This window comes from Pinus tabuliformis, chromosome 1_1, assembly GCF_031772625.1.
Source record: "Pinus tabuliformis cultivar Carrire ecotype Pingquan chromosome 1_1, CPIR1, whole genome shotgun sequence".
Taxonomy (NCBI): Eukaryota; Viridiplantae; Streptophyta; class Pinopsida; order Pinales; family Pinaceae; genus Pinus; species Pinus tabuliformis.
The window spans coordinates 99008231-99030322 of record NC_142297.1 but is presented as its reverse complement, the minus strand read 5'-3'; the positions used below and the strand labels follow the sequence as shown (position 1 = coordinate 99030322).

General features: G+C 41.7%; 1 protein-coding gene across 5 annotated transcripts in view; it reads right to left on the bottom strand.

The window, feature by feature from the left end:
- Positions 1 to 22092, bottom strand: part of LOC149211839 (carboxyl-terminal-processing peptidase 2, chloroplastic-like) — a 375331-nt gene that overhangs the window by 183188 nt on the left and 170051 nt on the right. For all 5 annotated transcript variants that reach the window (XM_089391602.1, XM_089391601.1, XM_089391598.1 and 2 more), the window contains 2 exons: positions 9810 to 9885; positions 9613 to 9654 (listed from right to left, as the gene is read on the bottom strand). In XM_089391602.1, the coding sequence (XP_089247728.1) occupies positions 9613 to 9654; positions 9810 to 9885 (118 nt within the window). The remainder of the gene's footprint in view (positions 1 to 9612; positions 9655 to 9809; positions 9886 to 22092) is intronic.

Sequence of the window (22092 nt, the reverse complement as noted above, 5' to 3'; positions counted from 1 at the left end):
GCAAATTACCTTTTGGCCTTAAGAATGCTGGCGCTCCTTTTCAAAGGGCCATGTCTTATGCGTTTCATGACATCAAGCACATTGTGCAGCCCTATCTCGATGATTTGCCTGCTCATTCTTTACGTCGAGCCGATCACCTTGTCCATTTACGAGCAATCTTTATGAGGTGTAGGCATTATCGAATTCGGTTGAATCCCCACAAGTGTGTTTTCTGTATAGAAACAGGTCGATTGTTGGGGTTTGTTATTTCCAAAACCGGCATTCGCGTCGATCCCTCGAAAGTCGAGGCTATCATCCAATTGCCTCCTCCTTCGAGTTTGCGCCAACTCCAAAGTTTGCAAGGGAAAGCGAACTTTTTACGCCGATTCATCCCTAACTACGCCGAGGTCACTAAAGGTTTTACACGGTTGTTGAAACAGAACATACAATTCTTTTGGGACGAGATTGCCCAACAATCTTTTGATGCATTGAAGCACGCGTTAACCCATGCACCGTTATTGCATCCTCCCAACTACAACCAGGACTACTTCTTATACCTCGCCGCTTCGCATTCCACCATTGGAATGGTATTAGTTCAAGAGGACGAATTCAAGGCAGAGCATGTGATATATTATCTTAGCAGAACCTTAAATCCAACTGAGTTAAAATATTCACATGTGGAGAAATTGGCCCTGGCAGCCGTTCAAGCTGTCCAGCGTTTCCGTCACTACATTCTTCTCCGCAAAACTACTGTTGTTTCAGATTGCAACCCTATGATTTATATATTGACAAAACAACTGCTAGGGGGCAAGTACTCTAAATGGATTGTCATCCTGCAAGAGTTCGAATTGGAATTTGAAAAGTCCAAGTCTAAGAAATCTTTAGTCTTTGCGGAGTTGATGTGTGATTTCCCAAGTGCTGACACAGAGACTGTGGCAGAGGAGTCCATTGCGGACGAATCTTTGTTTCTCATTAGCACTGTAGATCCGTGGTATGGGGATATAATCATCTATCTCCAAACCCAAACCTTTCGGCCTGAAGCTTCCAAGGAAAACCGTCGAAAAATTCGGTTTCAATCCCAGCAGTACAGAATTATTGGAGATACACTTTATCGCCTGGGGGCAGACTTAGTTTTTCGACGTTGTTTAACTCACGAAGAGGCTGAGAGAGTTTTGAATGATTGTCACTCTGGAGCATGTGGCGGTCATATGTCTGGGTATGCCACAGCTCAGAAGGTGTTGCGCGCTGGCTATTTCTGGCCGTCTATGTTTAAAGATTGTATCCTTGCCGTCAGAAAATGCCACAACTGTCAAGTGTTTGATCGCAAGATGCGCGCTCCACCTGCTCCTCTCCACCCTATAATTGCCGCTGGTCCATTCGCCAAATGGGGCATTGACTTTATTACTTGTAACCCTCACTCGGCCGGGGGGCATGCGTATATCATCCTTGCGGTTGATTATTTTACTAAGTGGGCCGAGGCGATGCCTACATTCGACGCGAGCGGCAAGACAGCTGCACTTTTCGTATTCAATCATATCATAACTAGGTTCGGTGTCCCACAAGCAATCATTACTGACCATGGGAGCCACTTTCGAAACGTCATGATGACTGAGCTTACAAGCCAGCTTGGTTTGCGCCACGATAGCTCTACACCTTATTATCCGCAAGCCAACGGTTTGGTTGAATCAATCAACAAAGTTCTAGTCGTCATGATTCGACGGATCATTGGTATCCATCGAACGAATTGGCATAACATGTTATTTTCGGCGCTATGGGCATATCGAACTTCAGTGAAAAATTCAACAGGTTTCACCCCTTTTCAGCTAGTTTATGGCTTGGAAGCTGTGTTACCTATTGAATGCGAAATCCCATCACTTCAAATGGCTGTCGAATTACTTCCAGCTACTTCCGAAGAGGAGAAACGGTTGTTATACTTGGCTAAATTAGATGAGACTCGGCGTGACGCTACTTTAGCTCTCGAGACTCACGCAACACGAATGAAAGCCCAGTACGATAAAAATGTAACTCCTAGAAGTTTTTCAGAAGGAGACCTAGTACTATTATATGATCAAGCAAACGATAAGCTAGGTGCTGGAAAATTCGTTCCCATGTGGCATGGGCCCTACATTGTAAAGCGAAAGCTAGCAAAAGGGGCTTATGAGTTAGTTGATTTTGATGGGGACTCTTTGGGCAAACCCAGAAATGGACTTTACCTAAAGAGGTATTATGCTTAAAATGATGGATGGAGAAATTTTTAGATAGGTTAGATTTTCTTTCTAGCTAGCAGGTGTGTTAGTTCAGTTAGTGTGCTTAGTTTAGCAAGTGTGGTTTTCGTCATTATCCTGGCTTATCTTGGTTTTACTCTTGATATTGTAGATGTCGACGCCTCTCCAAACATACATTGGATTTGCTGATGGTGCTTGTCGTAGTACACGGAATATCTCTTCCGCAGCTTGGGTTATCTATTCGCCCTCTGACGAGTTAGTTTCTATGCGTGGGGTAAGCCTCGGTCAAACAACGAATAACATTGCAGAATACAGTGCAGTGGTTGAATTATTATCCGAATCTATTTCATTTGGAATTCGACGTTTGATTGTGAGGTTAGATTCTGAACTTGTTGTATTACAGCTTAATAGAATTTATGCCATTAGAAATCCTGTGTTGTTAAGGTTGTTTTTGAGAGTGCGTCTCTTGGAACGTGAATTTGACTACATTGAATATCAACACATTCCAAGGTCCCTGAATACATTAGCAGATGCAATTGCTTCTCGAGTGTTGGACAGAAATTTATAATAATCATGCAAGTAAATTTAAAGACATTTCATCATACATGTTAAACAAGATAAGCCGGTAATAGTGATATATAGATATAAATAGAAGTTTGTCCAAAAAATATATACATCGTCTTCGATCATAGGTTTAACACACCTTATGATCGGCAAAATGATAGTACAAAAAGTCAAAAATGTCACATGTGACTACAAAAGTGACTAGTCAATCACTGGTGATGCTCTGTATACGATATCACTGCGCGGGCTACCTTGCGCAGAAATCTCCTAAACGGTCCAGGAACCGCGACTACAAAACGTTGAAGCCTGATAGGAATATCGTCCATAGAAGTCTCAGGTATGTCTACCGTAAGACGATCTAGGTCATGCTCCAACTCAGCTAGTACGTCCGCAGCCGCGTCCTGTGGGGCCGGTGCCGGTGCAGCTGGATGTCGTCTGTCGTAAGGCCGGAGATTGGCTGGACGCTCTGGTCCAACATCTGCATTTTTAAAATTTTACTGTTATTTTGAGACGATATATATATGAAAAATAAAAAATACATAATTAGAAAACTTGTGAAAATGAAAGTACCTCTGTCATCCCACTGTTCTCCCTGTGGAAGAACCATGTCCGGATCACCTCTGAAATCCATTCCGGCATAAGGAAAATCCTGTATCACAAAAAGCTGGCCCTCTAGCCAGTCGAAGTAACTGTCCGAGAATCGAACCACTGTAGCACCCTCATCAGGATGCCGGGCCATCACCGCAACCCATCGAACCAGCTTTGGCTCCCGAGGACCCAAGTCATCAACAGTGAGTTGCTGAGGGATCAGCATAGGAACTCTCTCCAAGGCAAAGCTCACGACTATAGGCCCATATCCAAAGGTCTTAAGTCGTCCGTTCTTTGCCTTGGTCAGTTGGCTCTTCATGTGAGCCGACACAGCTTCGCACCAGTTGAAGATGGTGCCTTGGTAACAGTCAACTGCCATCCGCATTTGGGATCCAGAAGCAATGTGCAAGGCGGCCGCGCCACAAATCCTGGTAACTGTAAATGCAATAGTTCTAAGTTCCGCCAAAGCGATGTGTTTTATCTCCACACCCTTTTTATGGCGAGTCCCTGGTCTGCACCACTCCTCGCGGAGATCATTAAGGGATTGGCCACCCGGCCTGGTCCCCGCAAGGTTGAGTTGCTCACCTCTGTTTGGCAAGCCAGTGAGAAAGTATACATCGGCGGGCTCTATCTCGAGCTGGTGCCCCCCAATGTAGAAACATTGATCCTGAACGTTCCATCGCTGAACCAGCCATTCCAAAAATCTTACCTGGCCCCTCATGCCCGGTATGGTCCAATACTTATACAATCCACATGTTCGTAAAGCATCCAATGAGGGCTGGTGGTTAATTGCAGCCTCATCGTCGTCTACGTGCTCTCTCTCTCTCCAGTCTAGCATGTTTGAAGCCCTGCACACCAATAGAAACAATTAGAAATCAATTTGACTCATTTTGGTGGTTTTTTGATAGGTTTTGGGTTTTGAAATCCGCCCTCGGCGGAGGACGCACCCCGGCTTTACAGCACAGGGCGTCCGGACGCAGCTTGCCTGAAGGCGGGCTGCGTCCCCCGACCTTTTTCCCGTGTGAGAAAAAGTCGGGGGACGCAGGTCACCCGAAGGGCACCTGCGTCCGCCGAAGGGCGCATTTTAAACCTAAAAACCTCCCAAAAAATGAAACAGGGACAAACAACAAGAAATTAAACGGATAGAAATGAAGAGGGGGATGTGTAAAATACCTCGGTGAAGCGGCGTTCGATTCCGACGGTCAGATTTTCCGCAGCAACCACGGGAAGTTTTCTTGCCAAAAGCTCCTTTTTCAAACTCCAAAGTCAAACAGTAAAAATGACATGGTAAAAGGTCTTTTTATAGGTTTTTTGGGTGAATTAGTTCATTTTTTACCATGAAAAGATGTTTTTCGATGAATTTTTGCCTATTTTAAGCAGGTATGAGTAATGTGTTGCTTTTGTGCAGGATAAAGGGATTTCAAGGGAAGTTGTAATTTTCACAAATTAAACTATCAGAGTCATCTTTTAAGCCCTTTTCTGACTCCGTAAAACATGAAAAGATCGCCGAGTGTTTCTTTTTCACTCGTTAAAATGGAATTAAAAGACGGTCCCCTTTTAGCTCTTTTCTGACCGTAAAATCAGGAAAAGATTGCCGGGTTTTTGTCGTTTCAAACTCGATAAGGAACTAAAACGACGTGTCTTTGATCGCTTTTTACTTTTCAGGTTAATGACACTATTATGAAAGTACTCCTTGGTCGCAAGATCAAGCGGTTCCCCCAGGTATTATTTTATACTTTTTCGGGCTTGAGGGACACAAACTTACGAAAAAGTTCAACGTGGAGTCTTCTTAAGTTTTTCAGACTCTCTAAAATTGAAAAACACCGAGTTTCTCCTATACTGGACTCGTTAAACTTTTACAGTAAAGGACCTGTTCAATTACAAACGGGAACGAACCACTCCTTCCTAGGGTTCGAATTTAAACTAGGTTGGACTCGTCCGAAGGATGAGCTTATAACCAAGCATATGTTATCCTCCTCAAGCTTGTTAAAAATAAAGAGGTACTTGCCAGAAATGGTGGGGGAAAAGAGAGAAGAATGAACCTATTTGTCACCTTTTGTCTCAAACGAAACTTTATTACCACTCTTGAACACGACACTTTTTGCATTTCACCTGGGTTGGGAAATCTTTTACCTCACAGTTGACTAAATCACTTTGAAAATCTTTAACCGGGTTCAGGGGTTAACTTTGAGTTATTCGTCACCAAACCATTTGTCGTGTCGTTATGTGTTCAAGAGGTCTGCAAGCAAAACTTTCATCTGCAAAATACTTATCATCCATTTGACCATCCCTGAGTCAGTCCTTACAGCAACATTTCTTCAACTTGAACAATGATTTCGTGTTGCGGGCTTGCCTGCAACGAGTCGCTTTCTATCGACATCGACACATTATCTAGAAAGATGACTTAGGAATCGACAGTACCTTGGAGTCTGCATGCATCAATGGCAGGTTTCTCGCCTTTGACGACAGTTTACATCATTGACTTTCGATCAAAGGATTCCGTGAAGTGTTCGACATCAAAGCATCTATTCACATTTCACGGGTTGTACTTGGTACTTTGAGAACCATTGACATTACTGGTGGTCTCTCTCACGCTTGTTAACAGTTCACATCATCGACTGGTAATCAAGTGGTTTCTAGCATGTTCGACATCGAATCATTTAATCACATGTTTAGAATCGTACCAATTCGGGAAGTAGAAGTGAAGACCCTGGATCTAGTTTTTACCATCCAGGCTGCGAGGAGTTTTGTATTCATTATCTATGTAGACTAACCGTAAACAGATGGCTGCGTCCATACTGTGTCTACAAAAAAGTCTATAAAAATGATGTACTGCAAGATCATTCCTGTACCAGAATAGTTAGTCCATTAGTTAAAGTTTTGAATCTGAGTATGGGAATGCCTACCTCAGTGATGATATAATCTTATACATGTATTTTGTGTTGAAAATTGCAGGTTCCGACCAGGGCATCCACAAGTCAATCCTTGAAATGATAAAGCGCTTCACCCTTCCTAGAATTATAAAACACCAATCTATTCCAGGCTTCGCACTTTAGGAGGCAATCTGTTACACTAAAAAATGTCACCTTGACTACTTACAGTTAGTATGGCTCAAAATCAACAGTCATGCTACCCTCTTAGGCAAGTCTTATGCCTCTGTTATCCATCTCAAACTCAAAGAAGAGAGAAAGTCTTGTAAAAACTATGTTTATCTCTGGGGTCGCAGGTTCTCTCTAGCCTTACCTGCGGGGACGCAGGCCATGTTCACAAAAACTGCGTCCATGGACGCTCTGTAAATCAAAGGACAGGTGCGTCCTCCTGTAAAAGGCAAAATGCGCAAGTTTTATCTTGAGAAAGTTACTTGTGGTTACTTCTAGAACATTCTAGAGGTCGGTTTGATGGAATGGATACGCCTCCAGTTGGTTCATGTATCTCTATTAAGAGGGGACTTATCCCATCAATAAGGGAACTATCCCACCCATAAAGGGGAATGATCCCATTGATAGTGGACCTGAATAACCTCTTTACAGCACTATAAATAAAGGCATTGAGCCAAGAGGAGGAGAGGTTGGAGCTATACATTTTCTTTGGGTAAATGCTGCAGGATTTAGGACTTCCATTAGAACCTTTGTGAGGAGAGATTGTCTTTACATGATTCTACTTGGAAGTGGGTGAGCTTTGTCAAGGTAGAGGAAAACACTTGATGGACCCTGGGAGGAACTTGCACAACACCAAGGCCAGGTTGTAAGAGTTTCTTTGTTTCGTTATTAATACAAACTGGTTTATTTTTCTCAATAGCTTGTGTTAAATGAGTTATTTCATGTGTTCCTTGGTCTGCATGTTGAATGTATCTTTTATTATATGAAATACAGGTGCTTGGTAATTGTTTGATTGTTTGTGGTTGCAGGAATTGACTTGAAGGAGGAGCTCATCTGGATCGTCAAGAACGGACTACAACAACAGCGTTTTGGAATAAGGTAAGCCTAAACACTTGTACTTTTATGTTGTAAAAGGTATATTTAGAGAAAGAGCATTCCATTTGTCTTGTTTGTCGCTAGAGAGTGTAAACTCCTAGGGAGGTCAGTTGTGTCAGCCCAAATGACTTTTTCCGCCACGACAGGCATCCAACGAATTGTACTCAAAATTACTACTACTTAAATAATACAATCCCTCAGCAGCTACACCGGTTTTCCCACATTGGGTTTTTCCAGGGACATTTGTCTAAAAATAATTGTGTAGATGTGTGTGATGCTTATTTCTATCCTGTGCTGTCTTTAGTTTCCGCAGTTTTTATTTGTGTAGGCAGCAGTGTATTTAATTTGATATTCGTCACAGCACACAGCAAGTAAATTAGTTAATCGAATTAACAATTAAAAGAATTAACATCAGTTGCTGCAGTAGGATTCGGGTCACCAATTTTTCACATAATGTTCTATTGAAATAAAGCTCTGATGGATCTAGGATGGTAAATTTAGAAATGAGTGAGCTTGACTATGAAAGTGAGTTGGGGTGAGGGGAGGAGGTGGGGGAAATATTAGGTAAAATGTATTTATTACATTTACCTAATATTTTTGCCTACATTTATCCTCCTTTAACTAGGTTGGGAGAAATATTGGGTAAAATATAATACTATAATGTTATATTTTACCCAATATTTCCCCTCAACTGGTCCACATTTTATTGTAATTTTTCTTTATATTTGAAGTTTAAAAAGTAAACCAACTCAACTATAAAGTTAGAAGGGGTGAGCGGAAATATTGAGTAAAATGTAATATTTAGGCAGGGGATGACGGGATATAATATGTAAAATGTAATAATATTACATTTTAATTAGTAATTCCCCCTACCCCTAGCCACCTTTTACTGGTGGGAATGGTAATAAATATTGGGTAAAATATAATCCTTTAATATTATATTTTATCCAAGATTTCTTCGCAACCGATCCACTTTTTATTTAAAAAAATCTTTATATTTGAGGTTCATAAGTAAACTTAACTCTTATGTAAACATTTGATCCTAGTATATAGTGGAAAGGTTGTAATGTTTACTATTTCGATTCGATCAAAATAAAATAAAAATAAAATTCATAAAATAAAGGAGATAAATAAAAAACATAAAATTAATTAATTAATTATAAATAATAATTAAACCAACTTAGATACATTTTAACCCCAGATCTACCAAGCACCAAGACGGATCAAATTTCTTGAGATGCAAACCTCTTTTAAAGTGAAGAGATTTGATCCCTCTCAGCGCTTGGTAGATCCGGAGTTAAGATGGATCTAGGCTGGTTATCATAAAGACATGGCACAGAATCCATACAAAACTATTTCTGGTACAGATTCTGCATGTTTCATGTGCAGATACAGGCCATATCCATACCAGCACACAGATCCAAGGATGGAGGAGGCATATCTCGTAACTTAGATTGAAAGATTTGCTAGAGACGATGTTCACCCTGACGCTTGACGGGAGTTGGTAATGTTAGTTCTAGTCTCTAAAAATAGAACAAGCAACTGTAAAAGAAAATGATGTGTATTTATAATATACATATAATATATATAAATTCCTGTCTCATCTACTGGAACTCTGGCAAATTCCAGAGGAAGACAACTTACCCTCCTTCAGACAACATACATTCGGAGTCCTGAGGCTTCTTTTATTTGTATCATCTCTCAGGGCATTGTTTTCCTCTCTGGCTTTGAATCATTAGAGCTTAGATCATACATATTAGCGTTGCTTTCACTTCTGCCTTTATAGGATTAGACTTAGCACTCCCACTTATTATCAATACTCTGTAGTACACAGTCACATTGACTTAGTTTTGGTCATTTGTTGGACATTAATAAAGTTATCTTGCCATCTTCTGAGTCCTTCAACTTCCTAATTTTAAATAGAAGGGTGCCTAACTGTCTAGGAATTCAATATTCAAATATGACCAAGAAAGCACCCCGGTGAAGCTTACAAGGAAGAGAATATACCGCCTATTGGTCAAGTTCCTTTATGTAAAATGACTCGAGTTATCAGAGTTGATTACATACTTTGCCTTGACATCCTTTAAAACCTATATATATATATATAGAAAGTCAATTTGTATTGTAGAAAGTTGCTCAATTACTTTTACAGGAATTTGAGGTAGAAAATTTTTTAATTGCTTCAACAAAATTCAAAAATAGTTATCCAGACAAAAAGTGAAATGAATGTAATGCATATAAAACGTGAGAGACAATGTGACAAACAAATGATAAAATCATACCAGATTTTAGCTATCTTGATACCCTCAGGAAAAAGTCCCCCGCTGCATAACAGCAATAGATAGCTATCAGTATGAAAGCAAACAAACAAGAAACCTTAACATATAGATACTGCGAGCAGAGCTAATAATTAATTGTTATTTTTCATTTTTTTTAACATTATCAAGGGACAAGAAGCTAGCAACCAAATCTAATTAACCTGTTGTTCCGAAGATCCAGCACGAAAGAGTTTACATTGTTCTCCCGTAAAGTTTCAATAGCTTCTTTAACAGCTCCTGTATGAAAAAGACAGATGTAAGGTGTCCAATTTAAGAGCTCTCCCATACATACTATCATACCTCTCAATCAATTTATCTTGTCATTTCTTTAAAAACGTTATTGAAAGCAAAAAACTACAGGGAAAAGGAACACAGGGAGACACATCAGTTCCATATAAAACAGAATGGCACAGAACAACCCAATAGCGGTTCATATTTTTCATCTGAACTCCATCGAGTGCACAAAGCCTGTACTTTTAAGATACATTAACTTCATGTCAATAGCAACAATTACAAACCATGAACTTACAAAAACAAATTTAGCTTTTCAGTTTTTTTAACTTCTACATGGTTGAAAGTGTAACATTTATAGTGAGATTTCTTTTATTATTTCCCCATATGTCGGAAAGCAAACCCTTAAATGACAAATGAATGAGCAAGGATGAAGTAATGTAGAAACAAGTGTTGAGATCTTACAGTAGTGGATCTATGGTGAAATCTTAAATAAGCCCTAACCCAGTACAGCATAAAAAATATAACCAAACTTCAATAACAATCACTGTAGAGATGAACCCATACCATGTGCTTAAAAGAGAAATCCAACACCAAAGAAGAAGATCGTTGTCCAAATACAAGTATTCAACTGTAATATCCCTTCTGAAATTAAATTGTTAAAGGGTTATTTATTCTACAATTCTGACAATTTTGAAGGCCATGGGACCCAGTTGATTTTTGGAAAAGACTTAGGAAGGAAAAAGGGGCCGAAATGTTTTGTTGGCATAGCATGGGGGCCACCTACATGAGGATATATGCACCACCTTAGTGTGAAAATTTCTAAACTGAAATTCTACTGCAGCAACTAATTTATTTCACCTACTTATAATTCACAATAAATTATTTACTAAATCCCTTCAGCAAATATTAAAATAAATTCTACTGCAGTTATCACACAATTACCCAGAGAAAAAAATACATACACAAGAACCAATCACATCAACACAGTTGTTTTTGGACAATTGTCCCCGGAAAAACCCAATGCAGGAAAACCAGTTCAGCAGATGAGGGCTTTATTAATCTTCAACAGCAATTGCTTTTACAAGGAATAATTCTACAGAGAAACTGAAAGACAACACCTGAGACTTTCCCTTTGCGACTTTCTGACACTTTGGAGACCCTGTTCCCACTCCTGCGTCACCTCTACGTCACTCTGCGTGGCTCAGCGGGGCTCTGAGTGGCTCTGAGTCCCTCTGCGTCAGACTGCGTGAGGGTTGCGTCTCTCTCTGCACTGTCTCCCACTGTCTGTGCATCACCTCCTCCTCAGTCACTGCATGTTGTTGATGACCGTGCAAGTCTCCCTCTAAAATCGAACTCCTTTACTTGAGAATCGATTTTCCTAGAGATACTAAGTATTTGCTGATGTGTCTCCAAATGATCCTCAAGTCTTCTCTTATACTTTTCCTGTTGATGAATCAACGACCGAGATTAAATCTCTAATCAATGATTCAGATTAAAATAGACTTGATCCTCGTCTCTTAGAAGCTTCTCACCCTTATCTTTATTAATATCCATTAATATTTTTATTTTCCTAAGTTTAGACATAGTAACCCAATTAAAATATTAATTATTTTAATAGCTCCTCATATGGGTGGAATTTTTCAAAACGATTTTTGGGTTTTCGAGATCTCATGTGCCTTAGCCTCTCCTCCAAATTTCAAGGCTAGAGCACATCCGATGCTACCAAAAATCAACACTCCCTCTTAGCGAGGAATGTGCTCTAACAATGCTTCACTATAGAAACATCACACTAATCTTCCGCATCGGTACTTGTGTTGATGCTTGGCTTGTTGCCTCACATCCCCTACACTGCTGCTTCTTGTACTGTAGCTACCTCTCAACATGTTGCATCATGTTTCCCATAGCACTACCACTGCTAACTGTTGTATTGCAACTCCTGACACGTATCCATTTCTGCCACTGAAATGGATACTTTACCATCCCCATCTTCTCCCTGAAATAAAAAAACTTTGTTCTTCCTAGAGCCTTCGTGAGAATGTCTACCACTTGTTCTCCTGTAGGAGTGTACCTCAATTGTGCTGCTCCTCGTTGGACACAGTCTCTGACAAAGTGACACCTGATATCAATGTGCTTCGACCAATCATGAAAAAGTGGATTCTCGGAGAGCTCGATGCAAATTTGATTATCACACATGATCCTGGTCGCTTCCATCCTTCTCCCGAATAGAATCACAACCAATTTCATAAGCCATATGGCTTCGCATGAAGTTGTTCTAACTGCCATATATTCTACTTCAGCTGAGCTCAGAGCCACAGATTTTTGTTTCCTACAGCACCAGGAGGTCATTCCTAATCCAATGTTGAAACAGTACCAAGTTGTACTTTTCCAATCCACTGAACTTCCAGCCCAATCTACGTCAGTGAACTAACTTAGCCTGATGTCACTGTCTCTGGTGTACAATAGTCCATGTTCGATTGTTCCTTGTCTATATAACTAAGAACATGTTTGGTTGTTGCCCAGTGCGCCCTCTTAGGTTCCACCATGAACTGATTGAGGGTATTGACAGCGTAAAAAATGTCTGACTTGGTATTGACCAGATACATCAGGGACCCTATAAGTTTCCTGTACAAGGTGGGATCAAGGTCTTTATCTTCTGACGCATCAATCTTCTTCCAGTTGGCGATCATTGGAGTAGCCATAGGTCTACAGTCCTGCATCCTAAATCTCTTCAAGATCTCTATAGCATATCTCCCTTGTCCAAGGATGATCTCACCCTTCTACTACCAAACTTCCAACCCCAGGAAATAATGCATCTATCCCAAATCTTTTATGCTGAATTTTGTGGCTAGATTCTTCTTGCAGTCTTTGATGAACCTGGATGATCCTGTCAAGAAGAGCTCATCCACATATAGCACTACGATTAGAGACTCATTCTCTACGACAAGATAGTAGAGATTAGGGTCTACATCACTCTTGACGAACCCCATCTTCTGCAAGTAGCCATCGATTCGACTGTACTATGCTCTAGGTGCCTGTTTAAGCCCATACAAGGCTTTCTTTAATCTACATACATGAGATTTCTTCTCATGTGTCTCAAAACCTTCTAGTTGTCCAATGTATACTTCCTCTTCTATTACCCCGTTCAAGAATGTCGTCTTGACATCCATCTGATGAATCCCCCACCCCATCTGTGCTACAAGAGATATTACGGTTCTTATGGAAGTATACATGCCTACTGAGGCGAAGGTTTCTTCGTAGCCTATTTGTTAAAATTGGCAACTAGGGCCAAACTCCATGTGGATCTACTTATTCATGGTAGCTGATATTTTTCTTGGATTCCTCTCATCAAAAGGTGTAGGATTGATCTAAAGTTATCCGAATCTGATCAGTATTCATAGAGATATGAATTTATTTGTGTTATGAGACAATTCGTCAAGGTCGGCCAGTAACGAAATTGCCCCCATCTATCCTCAACATCTTACTATAAAAAGAGGTGGCTTGCAAGTCATTTAGTCACTCATCTCATGTGATCTCTTCCTCTCCACTCCTTTGGGTTTTGGTGGAAGGAAGAAGATCCTGAGAGAATATGTTGTTCTAAAAAGCCCTACATCTATGTAAAAATTTCTCATTTCCCACCCCGGTTTTCAGTTTCACCTTATTTCTCCAAAATAGCTAAATTCCCTTTTCCATATCCATACATTCAGCAACTGGAAAATAAATTTTGCTGAAAACACAAATTCTGGAAATTTTACAGAATGCTAGAAAATGCAGAAATATAAAAATAAGCACATACAAACAGCGATTTAACTCATTTAAACACAGTGATTTTTTGTCAAGGTGACCCTGGAAAAACCCCCTACAACTCTTGGGGAAAACCAGTTCGAGAGCTCTTTCTTATTTCTGAAAAATGCTTTTTACAGTGAGAAATATTCAGCAAAAAATCAACAAGCAAATTTTACAACTTATCTCGTTTTTCGTGCCTCACAACCAACTAGAAAATTTGCCAACAGCAATAAATGTTGTACGGCCTCCTAGAAAAGCGTGCAAGCTGCCATTAAATATGTTGTACGGATTTCCTCGATTTGCGTGCAGAAAAAAACCAACAATCTAGCTGTACGGATTTGCCTTGATTTGCGTGCCAAGGTACAGCCACTTGCTGTACGGATTTCAGCTCATCGATTCCTGTGCACTTGTTGTACGGATTTCTAGAAAATCCTGCCCAATATCTGCCTTTCACTGTGTGCTCACTCAGCTGTACGGATTTGCTAAAATGCTACATTGGAATGTGTGTCAAGCTGCTGCCTCCTTCTCCTCGCTGTCCAGAAATCTCCCTTGCTCTCTTGCTCTCTCTCTCTCTCTCAATCTGCTCATGAAGGAATGAATGACCTTTTCCTCCTTTTCCTCCCTTAATCTAAACCTAAGTGACTTTTGGGTAATCCCTAAATCCAATGGCTGAAATAGATTGAGATCTAGGGCTGAGATTAAATGCTCATTTAAATCTCACTTTCTATTTTTTAATTCACCCCACTTTAATAAAGACCCACTTAGTCATTTATTTCCAAAGTCACTTTTCCTTTCTGATTTTACATTGACTTTATTAAAGTCACTTTAAAATTAGACTTTAGTAACTTTATCACTTTAAGTTACTTTTAAATTAGATTTGACTTTATAAAAATTATAAAGTCACTTTAGGAGAAAAATTAAATTCTTTTGGACACTTTTCCGTAGGCCAAAGATCAAAGCCTTAGGGAACCACCTGTCCTCCGGTACCAAATTTCAATACTCCCTCTTACCGAGGAAGGTGTTCCTCACCACACCCATCTTGTCTCTAAAGTAGACATGCTTGCCCCGTGGTAAAGCTTTGGTAAGAATATCTGCAACCTGCTCATCAATGGGAATATACTCAAGCTTCACAACTCCCTTCTGAACATAGTCTCTGATGAAGTGATATTTGATCCCGATATGCTTCGACCTGTCATGAAATACTGGATTCTCCGTGAGTTTAATGCAACTCTGATTATCACAGTAAATCACTGAAGGTCTCAACGGCTGACCAAATAAGCCAAACAACATCTTGTGAAGCCAGATGGCCTCACAACTAGCTAGACTGGCTGCCATATACTCTGCTTCCGCTGAACTCAATGCTACTGACTGCTGCCTCCGGCTAAACCATGACACTACTGCCGAACCCAACCCAAAACAGCACCCTGAAGTGCTCTTCCTATCAGAGGCACAACCTGCCCAATCAAAATCAGTATAACCTGCCCAATCAAAATCAGTATAACCTGCCAATCTCACTCCATCCCCCTGCCTGTAGTCCAGACCATAATCCACTGTCCCCTGCAAGTACCGCAAAATGTGTTTTGCAGCCACCCAGTGAACCTTCCTAGGCTCACACATAAACTGACTCATCGTGGTGACTGCAAAACAAATATCTGGTCTAGTGTTGACCAAATACATCAAGGAACCAATCAGCTGCCTGTACAATGTGGGATCCACCAACTTGGAATCCGAAGCATGAGGCTTCTTCCAGTTGGTAATGATCGATGTCGACATGGATTTACAATCCTCTATGTGGAATCTACCAAGGATGTCCACAATATACTTCCCCTGCCCCAGGAAGAAATGCCCCTCCTCCTGCCACACCTCCAAACCCAAAAAGTAATGCATCAAGTCGATGTCCTTCATCTCAAACTCCGCCGCAAGATCTCTCTTGCAGTGCTCTATGAGTCTCTCTGCACCTGTAATGACCAAGTCATCCACATACAGCACTAGAATGAGAGGCTCATCACCTATCACAATAAAGTAAAGGTTCGAATCTGCCTCACTCTTTGTGAAACCCATCCCCTGCAAGTATGTATCTATCCTGGAGTACCAAGCTCTGGGAGCTTGCTTCAGGCCATAAAGGGTGTTCTTCAGTCTGCACACATGGGACTCCTTCCCATGCACCTCAAAGCCCTGTGGTTGCTCAATGTACACCTCCTCCTGTATGAATCCATTGAGAAATGCAGTCTTCACATCCATCTGGTGGATCTTCCAACCCATCTCTGTTGCTATCGATATAATGAAGCAGATCGAAGTATATCGAGCCACGGGAGCGAAGGTCTCCTCATAATGAACTCCCTCTACTTGGGAGAACCCTCTAGCCACAAACCTCGCTTTGAATTTCTCAATGCTGCCATCTGCAGCATGCTTTACCTTGTAAAGCCATCTGGAAGTAACCACGGATTTTCCCTCAGACCTCGGCACCACCTCCCAAACATGATTCTTCATGATAGAATAATACTCCTCCTGCATGGCCTCTCTCTAGACCTGCTGGCTAGCTGCCTCCTCGTAGCTAGAAGTCTCAGAGTCAAGGATGTTGGTAACCATTGCCATATAGCTACAAAACCTCTCAGGTGGTCTACTCTCTCTGACCGGCCTCTTAGGCTCAGCAACAGATGTGGCATCTCTCAAGGTGTCCTGAAGCCACTTCGGCTTCCTCTTCCCTGAGCGTACTTCTCCCATTGGAGAATGAAACTCCTCCTCATCATCATCAGGAGCCTGAACTCCTGACTGTCTGTCTTTTGTCCTCCTGCCAGCACCTGAACCTGTAGAAGTTGAAGTACCGTGTGAACTGTCCATCAGTGGACTCCCTAGTGAACTGCTCTGTGGACTGCTCTGTATGCTGCCTGGAGCACCACCCCTCTGGCTCGGCGAGCCACTGCTCACTGACGGACCTGACATCCTCATAGATGTACCTTCGGATCCTCCTGATCCCTGCCCACTCAATCCTTGCGACTGACTCAACTGCTGCTGAGGGTCTAGCTGATCCAGATACTCTAACTCTCGTGACCTCCTAAAGGCTTTGTCCTCCTCGAACTTCACATCCCGCCTAACAACAACTTTCCTCTCTGCAGGAATGTAAATCCGAAAGGCCTTTGAGGTCTCACTGTAGCCCACAAAGATACCCTTCTCTGCGGTGGGCTCTAGTTTGGTCCTCTTCTCCTTGGGTATGTAGGAGTATGTAATGCATCCAAAGATACGAAGATGACCAATATCAGGCTTCTTCCTAGAAAAAGCCTCCTCCGGAGTCATGTGCCCGAAGGCACGATGCGGACTCCTGTTTTGCAAATAAACAGTTGTGTTGCAAGCCTCTGCCTACAAGAACAATGGCAACCCCTGATCATGTAACATGGCTTTGGCAGCCCCTACAATGGATCTGTTTTTCCTCTCCGCAACCCCGTTCTGTTGGGGGTTGTAAGGAACAGTGAACTCCCTCCTAATGCCTGCCTCCACACAATAGTCAACAAACTCTCCAAGGGTGTACTCTCCCCCATTGTCCGACCTCAGGGACTTGATCTTCCAACCTGTCTATGTCTCCACAAGAGCTCTAAACTCCTGAAACCGCTTGAAGACCTCACTCTTGGTCTTCAAGAAATAAATCTAGGTCCTCCTGGAGTGATCATCAATGAATAATACATAGTACTCATATCCACTCAAGGAAACATGAGACATCTGATCGCTCACATCGGAATGAATCAAATCAAGTATCCCAGTCGCTCTGCTGTCACTGTTGAGAAAAGGGGATTTGGCAAACTTGCCCATCGCACATCCTCTGCAAGTATCAAAGTGATCAGTACTGAAATCTGGCACACCTGTAGTGATCTCCCACAATGTCCTCAAGGCTCCATGATACATATGCCCCATCCTGCGGTGCCAAATCTCACACAGCTCAGAACTGCTAGCTCTGTTGTCGGTACTACTGCTCAATGCCAAAAGGGGCTGGAATGCAAACTTGTACACCTTTGCATGGCGTACACCTATCACTCTAGCTGAATCAGCTGGAGTGCCCCTGGGATACATCAACACCTGTCATCCCCTAAACAGTACCTTATATCCTCTGTCCTCCAAAGCTGAGACGGATATGAGGTTCTTCCTCATCCCTGGCACATAAAGAACATCTGTCCCCTTCAAGGGAGGTTTGGACTCCCTCTGAAATGTCAGTGTCCCCACCCCGACTGCTCTAACAACTCTGTCATCACCGAGTACTACCTCTATATCAGTGCCACTCTCTGAAAGCTCTGAGAAGTACTCACGGACTCCTGTCATGTGACGTGAAGCCCCACTGTCCACATACCAAATACCCGAAGATGCTCCGCTAATCAAGGGAAAAGCATGCTCCCTCTGAACCTGTGTGGTAGGTATCCTGCACTAGAGGACTTACACGCAATGAACGCAAACTCCCGGTCAAAACGATCTACAAAATCCTCAACCTCTGCTGAAGTTGCCACGCTCTGGTTCTTCCCCTTCTTCTTCTTCTTCTCTGGACACACAACTGCATAGTGTCCCATCTTTTGACAATTCCAACACTTCACCTTGGAATAGTCCTTTTGTTTCTTATCCTGTTTACCTTTACCTTTGCCTTTGCCCCCACCATTGCTTGTGGAAGCCTGCTTCTTCCCTTTGCCTTTCTTGCCTCCTACCAACAGTGCTACATCCTCATCCTGCCCAACTGGCTTGGCTGCCCCAAGCTGACCTTTCATGATCTCTGTCTAAATGCAATCATCCCAAAACCTCTCCCATGTGGGAAGGGTCTCACGTGCACAAACCCCATCAGCAAAGTTCATCCATGAACGGGGGAGGCCATTCACTGCAATCCGCACCAACTCAGTGGCTGGAATAACCTCTCCAACTGCTGCCAACTCATCTCTCACATTAGTAATCTTTGTGAGATATCCAGCTGTACTATCATTACCCATCTTAATGGCCTTCAGCTTCTCCTTCAGGACCATTTTTCGGTTCTCATTGGTACTCTGGTAGAGATTGGACAATGTTGTCCACATCTCATGGGCATTTCTCTTTCCTCTCACATGAGGAATGCAATGGTCTTTGACTCCGTCTAGAATCAGTCTCTTACCCTTGTTCTTTTTATTATAATCAGCCAACTGAGTGGCATCAGAAGGCACAACAACAGGGTTCTGTGTGGTATGCACCATGATGTCCTAGACTTCTGCCTCCTCAAAGATGCTCTGCATTCTCTCCTTCCAAACGTTGTAATTGGAATGCCCATCCAACCTATCCTCCACCCTCAATCCCAATGACATCCTGCTGTCCTAAAACTGAAAAATAGCACTGCTGTAGTAAGGATAAAACAACTGTTTGTGAAAAATCAGCTTGCTGGATTTTTTGAGTGAAAAATCAGCAGGCTGTAATTTTCCTCCTTGCTGTCCCAAACTGCACTTCAGCACTCAAGCTCTGATACCACGTAAAAATTTCTCATTTCGCACCCCAGTTTTCAGTTTCACCTTATTTCTCCAAAATAGTTAAATGCCCTTTCCCATATCCATACATTCAACAACTGGAAAATAAATTTTGCTGAAAACACAAATTCTGGAAATTTTACAGAATGCTGGAAAATGCAAAAATATAAAAATCAGCACATACAAACAGCGATTTAACTCATTTAAACACAGTGATTTTTTGTCAAGGTGACCCTGGAAAAACCCCTTACAACTCTTGGGGAAAACCAGCTCGAGAGCTCTTTCTTATTTCTGAAAAATGCTTTTTACAACGAGAAATATTCAGCGAAAAATTAGCAAGCAAATTTTACAACTTATCTCATTTTTTGTGCCTCATAGCCAACTGGAAAACTTGCTAACAGCAAAACAGAACAGCAATAAATGTTGTACGGCCTCCTAGAAAAGCGTGCAAGCTGCCATTAAATACGTTGTACAGATTTCCTCGATTTGCGTGCAGAAAAAACCAACAATCTAGCTGTATGGATTTGCCTCTATTTGCGTGCCAAGGTACAGCCACTCGCTGTATGGATTTGCCTCTATTTGTGTGCCAAGGTACAGCCACTCGCTGTATGGATTTCAGCTCTTCAATCTCTGTGCACTTGCTGTACGGATTTCTAGAAAATCGTGCCCAATATCTGCCTTTCACTGTGTGCTCACTCAGCTGTACGGATTTGCTAAAATGCTGCCTTGGAATGTGTGCCAAGCTGCTGCCTCCTCCTCCCTGTCCAGAAATCTCCCTTGCTCTCTTGCTCTCTCTCTCTCAATCTGCTCATGAAGGAATGATGACATTTTCCTCCTTTTCCTCCCTTAATCTATCCCTAAGTGACTTTTGGGTAATCCCTAAATCCCATGGCTGAAATAGATTGAGATCTAGGGCTGAGATTAAATGTTCACTTAAATCTCACTTTCTATTTTTTAATTCACCCCACTTTAATAAAGACCCACTTAGTCATTTATTTCCAAAGTCACTTTTCCTTTCTGATTTTACATTGACTTTATTAAAGTCACTTTAAAATTAGACTTTAGTGACCTTATCACTTAAAGTCACTTTTATATTAGATTTGACTTTATAAAAATTATAAAGTCACTTTAGGAGAAAAATTAAATTCTTTTGGACACTTTTCCCTAGGCCAAAGATCAAAGCCTTAGGGAACCACCTGTCCTTCGGTAGCAAATTTCAACAATCTAGATGTTGTCATGAGAAAGAAGGCTCTACGCTGCCTAAACATGAAGAAGTTTAACGCTGTCCTAAAGAAGTTCTACACTACCCTAGTGTGAAGAAGCCTAACACTATCATGAGAAAGAAGGCTCTACGCTGCCTAAACATGAAGAAGCTTAACGCTGTCCTAAAGAAGTTCTATGCTGCCCTAATGTGGAGAATCCTAACACTATCATGGAGAAGCTCTACGCTGCCTAAACATGAAGAAGCTTAACGTTGTCCTAAAGAGACCTACACTTCCCTAAATTACAGTCCATGAAACCAGCCTCAACGCTAATATGGAGAAGCCCTAACCACTACTAAATGATGCCATAATACGCTGTCCTATTAGGGGTGTGTATGCAGCAAGAAGAGGCACTTAATGTAGTCATGATGGAGGCTTCCATTCACTGTCAAAGGGAGCCTCTATACGCAGCTAAAGGAAGATCCATAAAAGCCCTAACCGCAGTCCTCAAAGGGAGATCTAATCCGCAGTAAAGGGAGATCCTTTCACGCTATATTAGGAAACACACAGCAGCTAGAGGAGGCTCCTAACTGCAGCACTTAGGGTGCACTAGGACGCTATCAATAAGTGTTTTATATGCAGCTAACGGAGGCTCCAAACAGCAGCATTTTTGTTTGGGCAGAAGTATCCAATAGGGTTGTTGCGTAAAGTCTGATTGGGTCACTGTGTGAGATATTTAAGGACCCATATCATTAGCATTATGTATGGAGCTGTTGTGTGTAATACTGTTGAGATCTCAGACTATTAGAGGGTTGTATGGTGTTGTTCCAATTGATGATGAACAGTGATGATGGGTGCAGCATGGTGCAGCACATTGATGATGCACAATGATGATGGGTGCAGCATGGTGCAACACATTGATGATGAACAGTGATGATGGGTGCAGCATGGTGCAGCACATTGATGATGCACAGTGATGATGGGTGCAGCATGGTGCAGCACATTGATGATGCACTGGTATGATGGTGCAGCACAGTGCATAGTGATGGAATGGTGCAGCATAGTGCACAATGATGGGTACAGCAGTATGAATAGTGCAACATACTGCACAGTGACAGTGGTGCAACACAGTGATGCATAGTGCTGCATGATGATTAGTCCAGCATGATGATGAAGAGCAGCATGTTGGATGAGGTACAGCTCAATGATGGTGTAGCATGGTGATGATGGACGTGGTATGATGGTGCAACATGGTGCAGCATAGTGATAGGTACAGCAAGGTGATGGAATCACCTGTGTTCAAATCAGCTACCTCATGTGACATCTTCTTAGAGAAGATCTTTGCTCTTATTTTGACAAGTCAAAGTGTTGACTTCTAATGTATATGTATTGTCTCTCTCCCTCTACTAAACTATTGAAGAACATAAAAAGAATTGATCAAGGGTTTCCCCACATTGGGGTTTGTCCCTGCCTAGCGCCACATCTTGTGTCCTCTTCTCTTGGCTTGTTTTCTGCGATTTATGTTTATGTTCTATTTGCATTTTACTATCATGCTAAATGTGATTGCTAATCTGGAATTGATATTGAGCTAATATGGAAAATTGAAGTAATTTTGCTCTAAGCATAGAACATACCTAAATTGAACATGGTATCAGAGTTGAGGTGAAGACAAAGCCCAAGCAAGAGTGAAAGAGCAATCATCGAAGACAGTTGGAAAGGACAAAAGACTCAATGGGTTCCTCATCCCTCTTCAAATTCACCAAGGG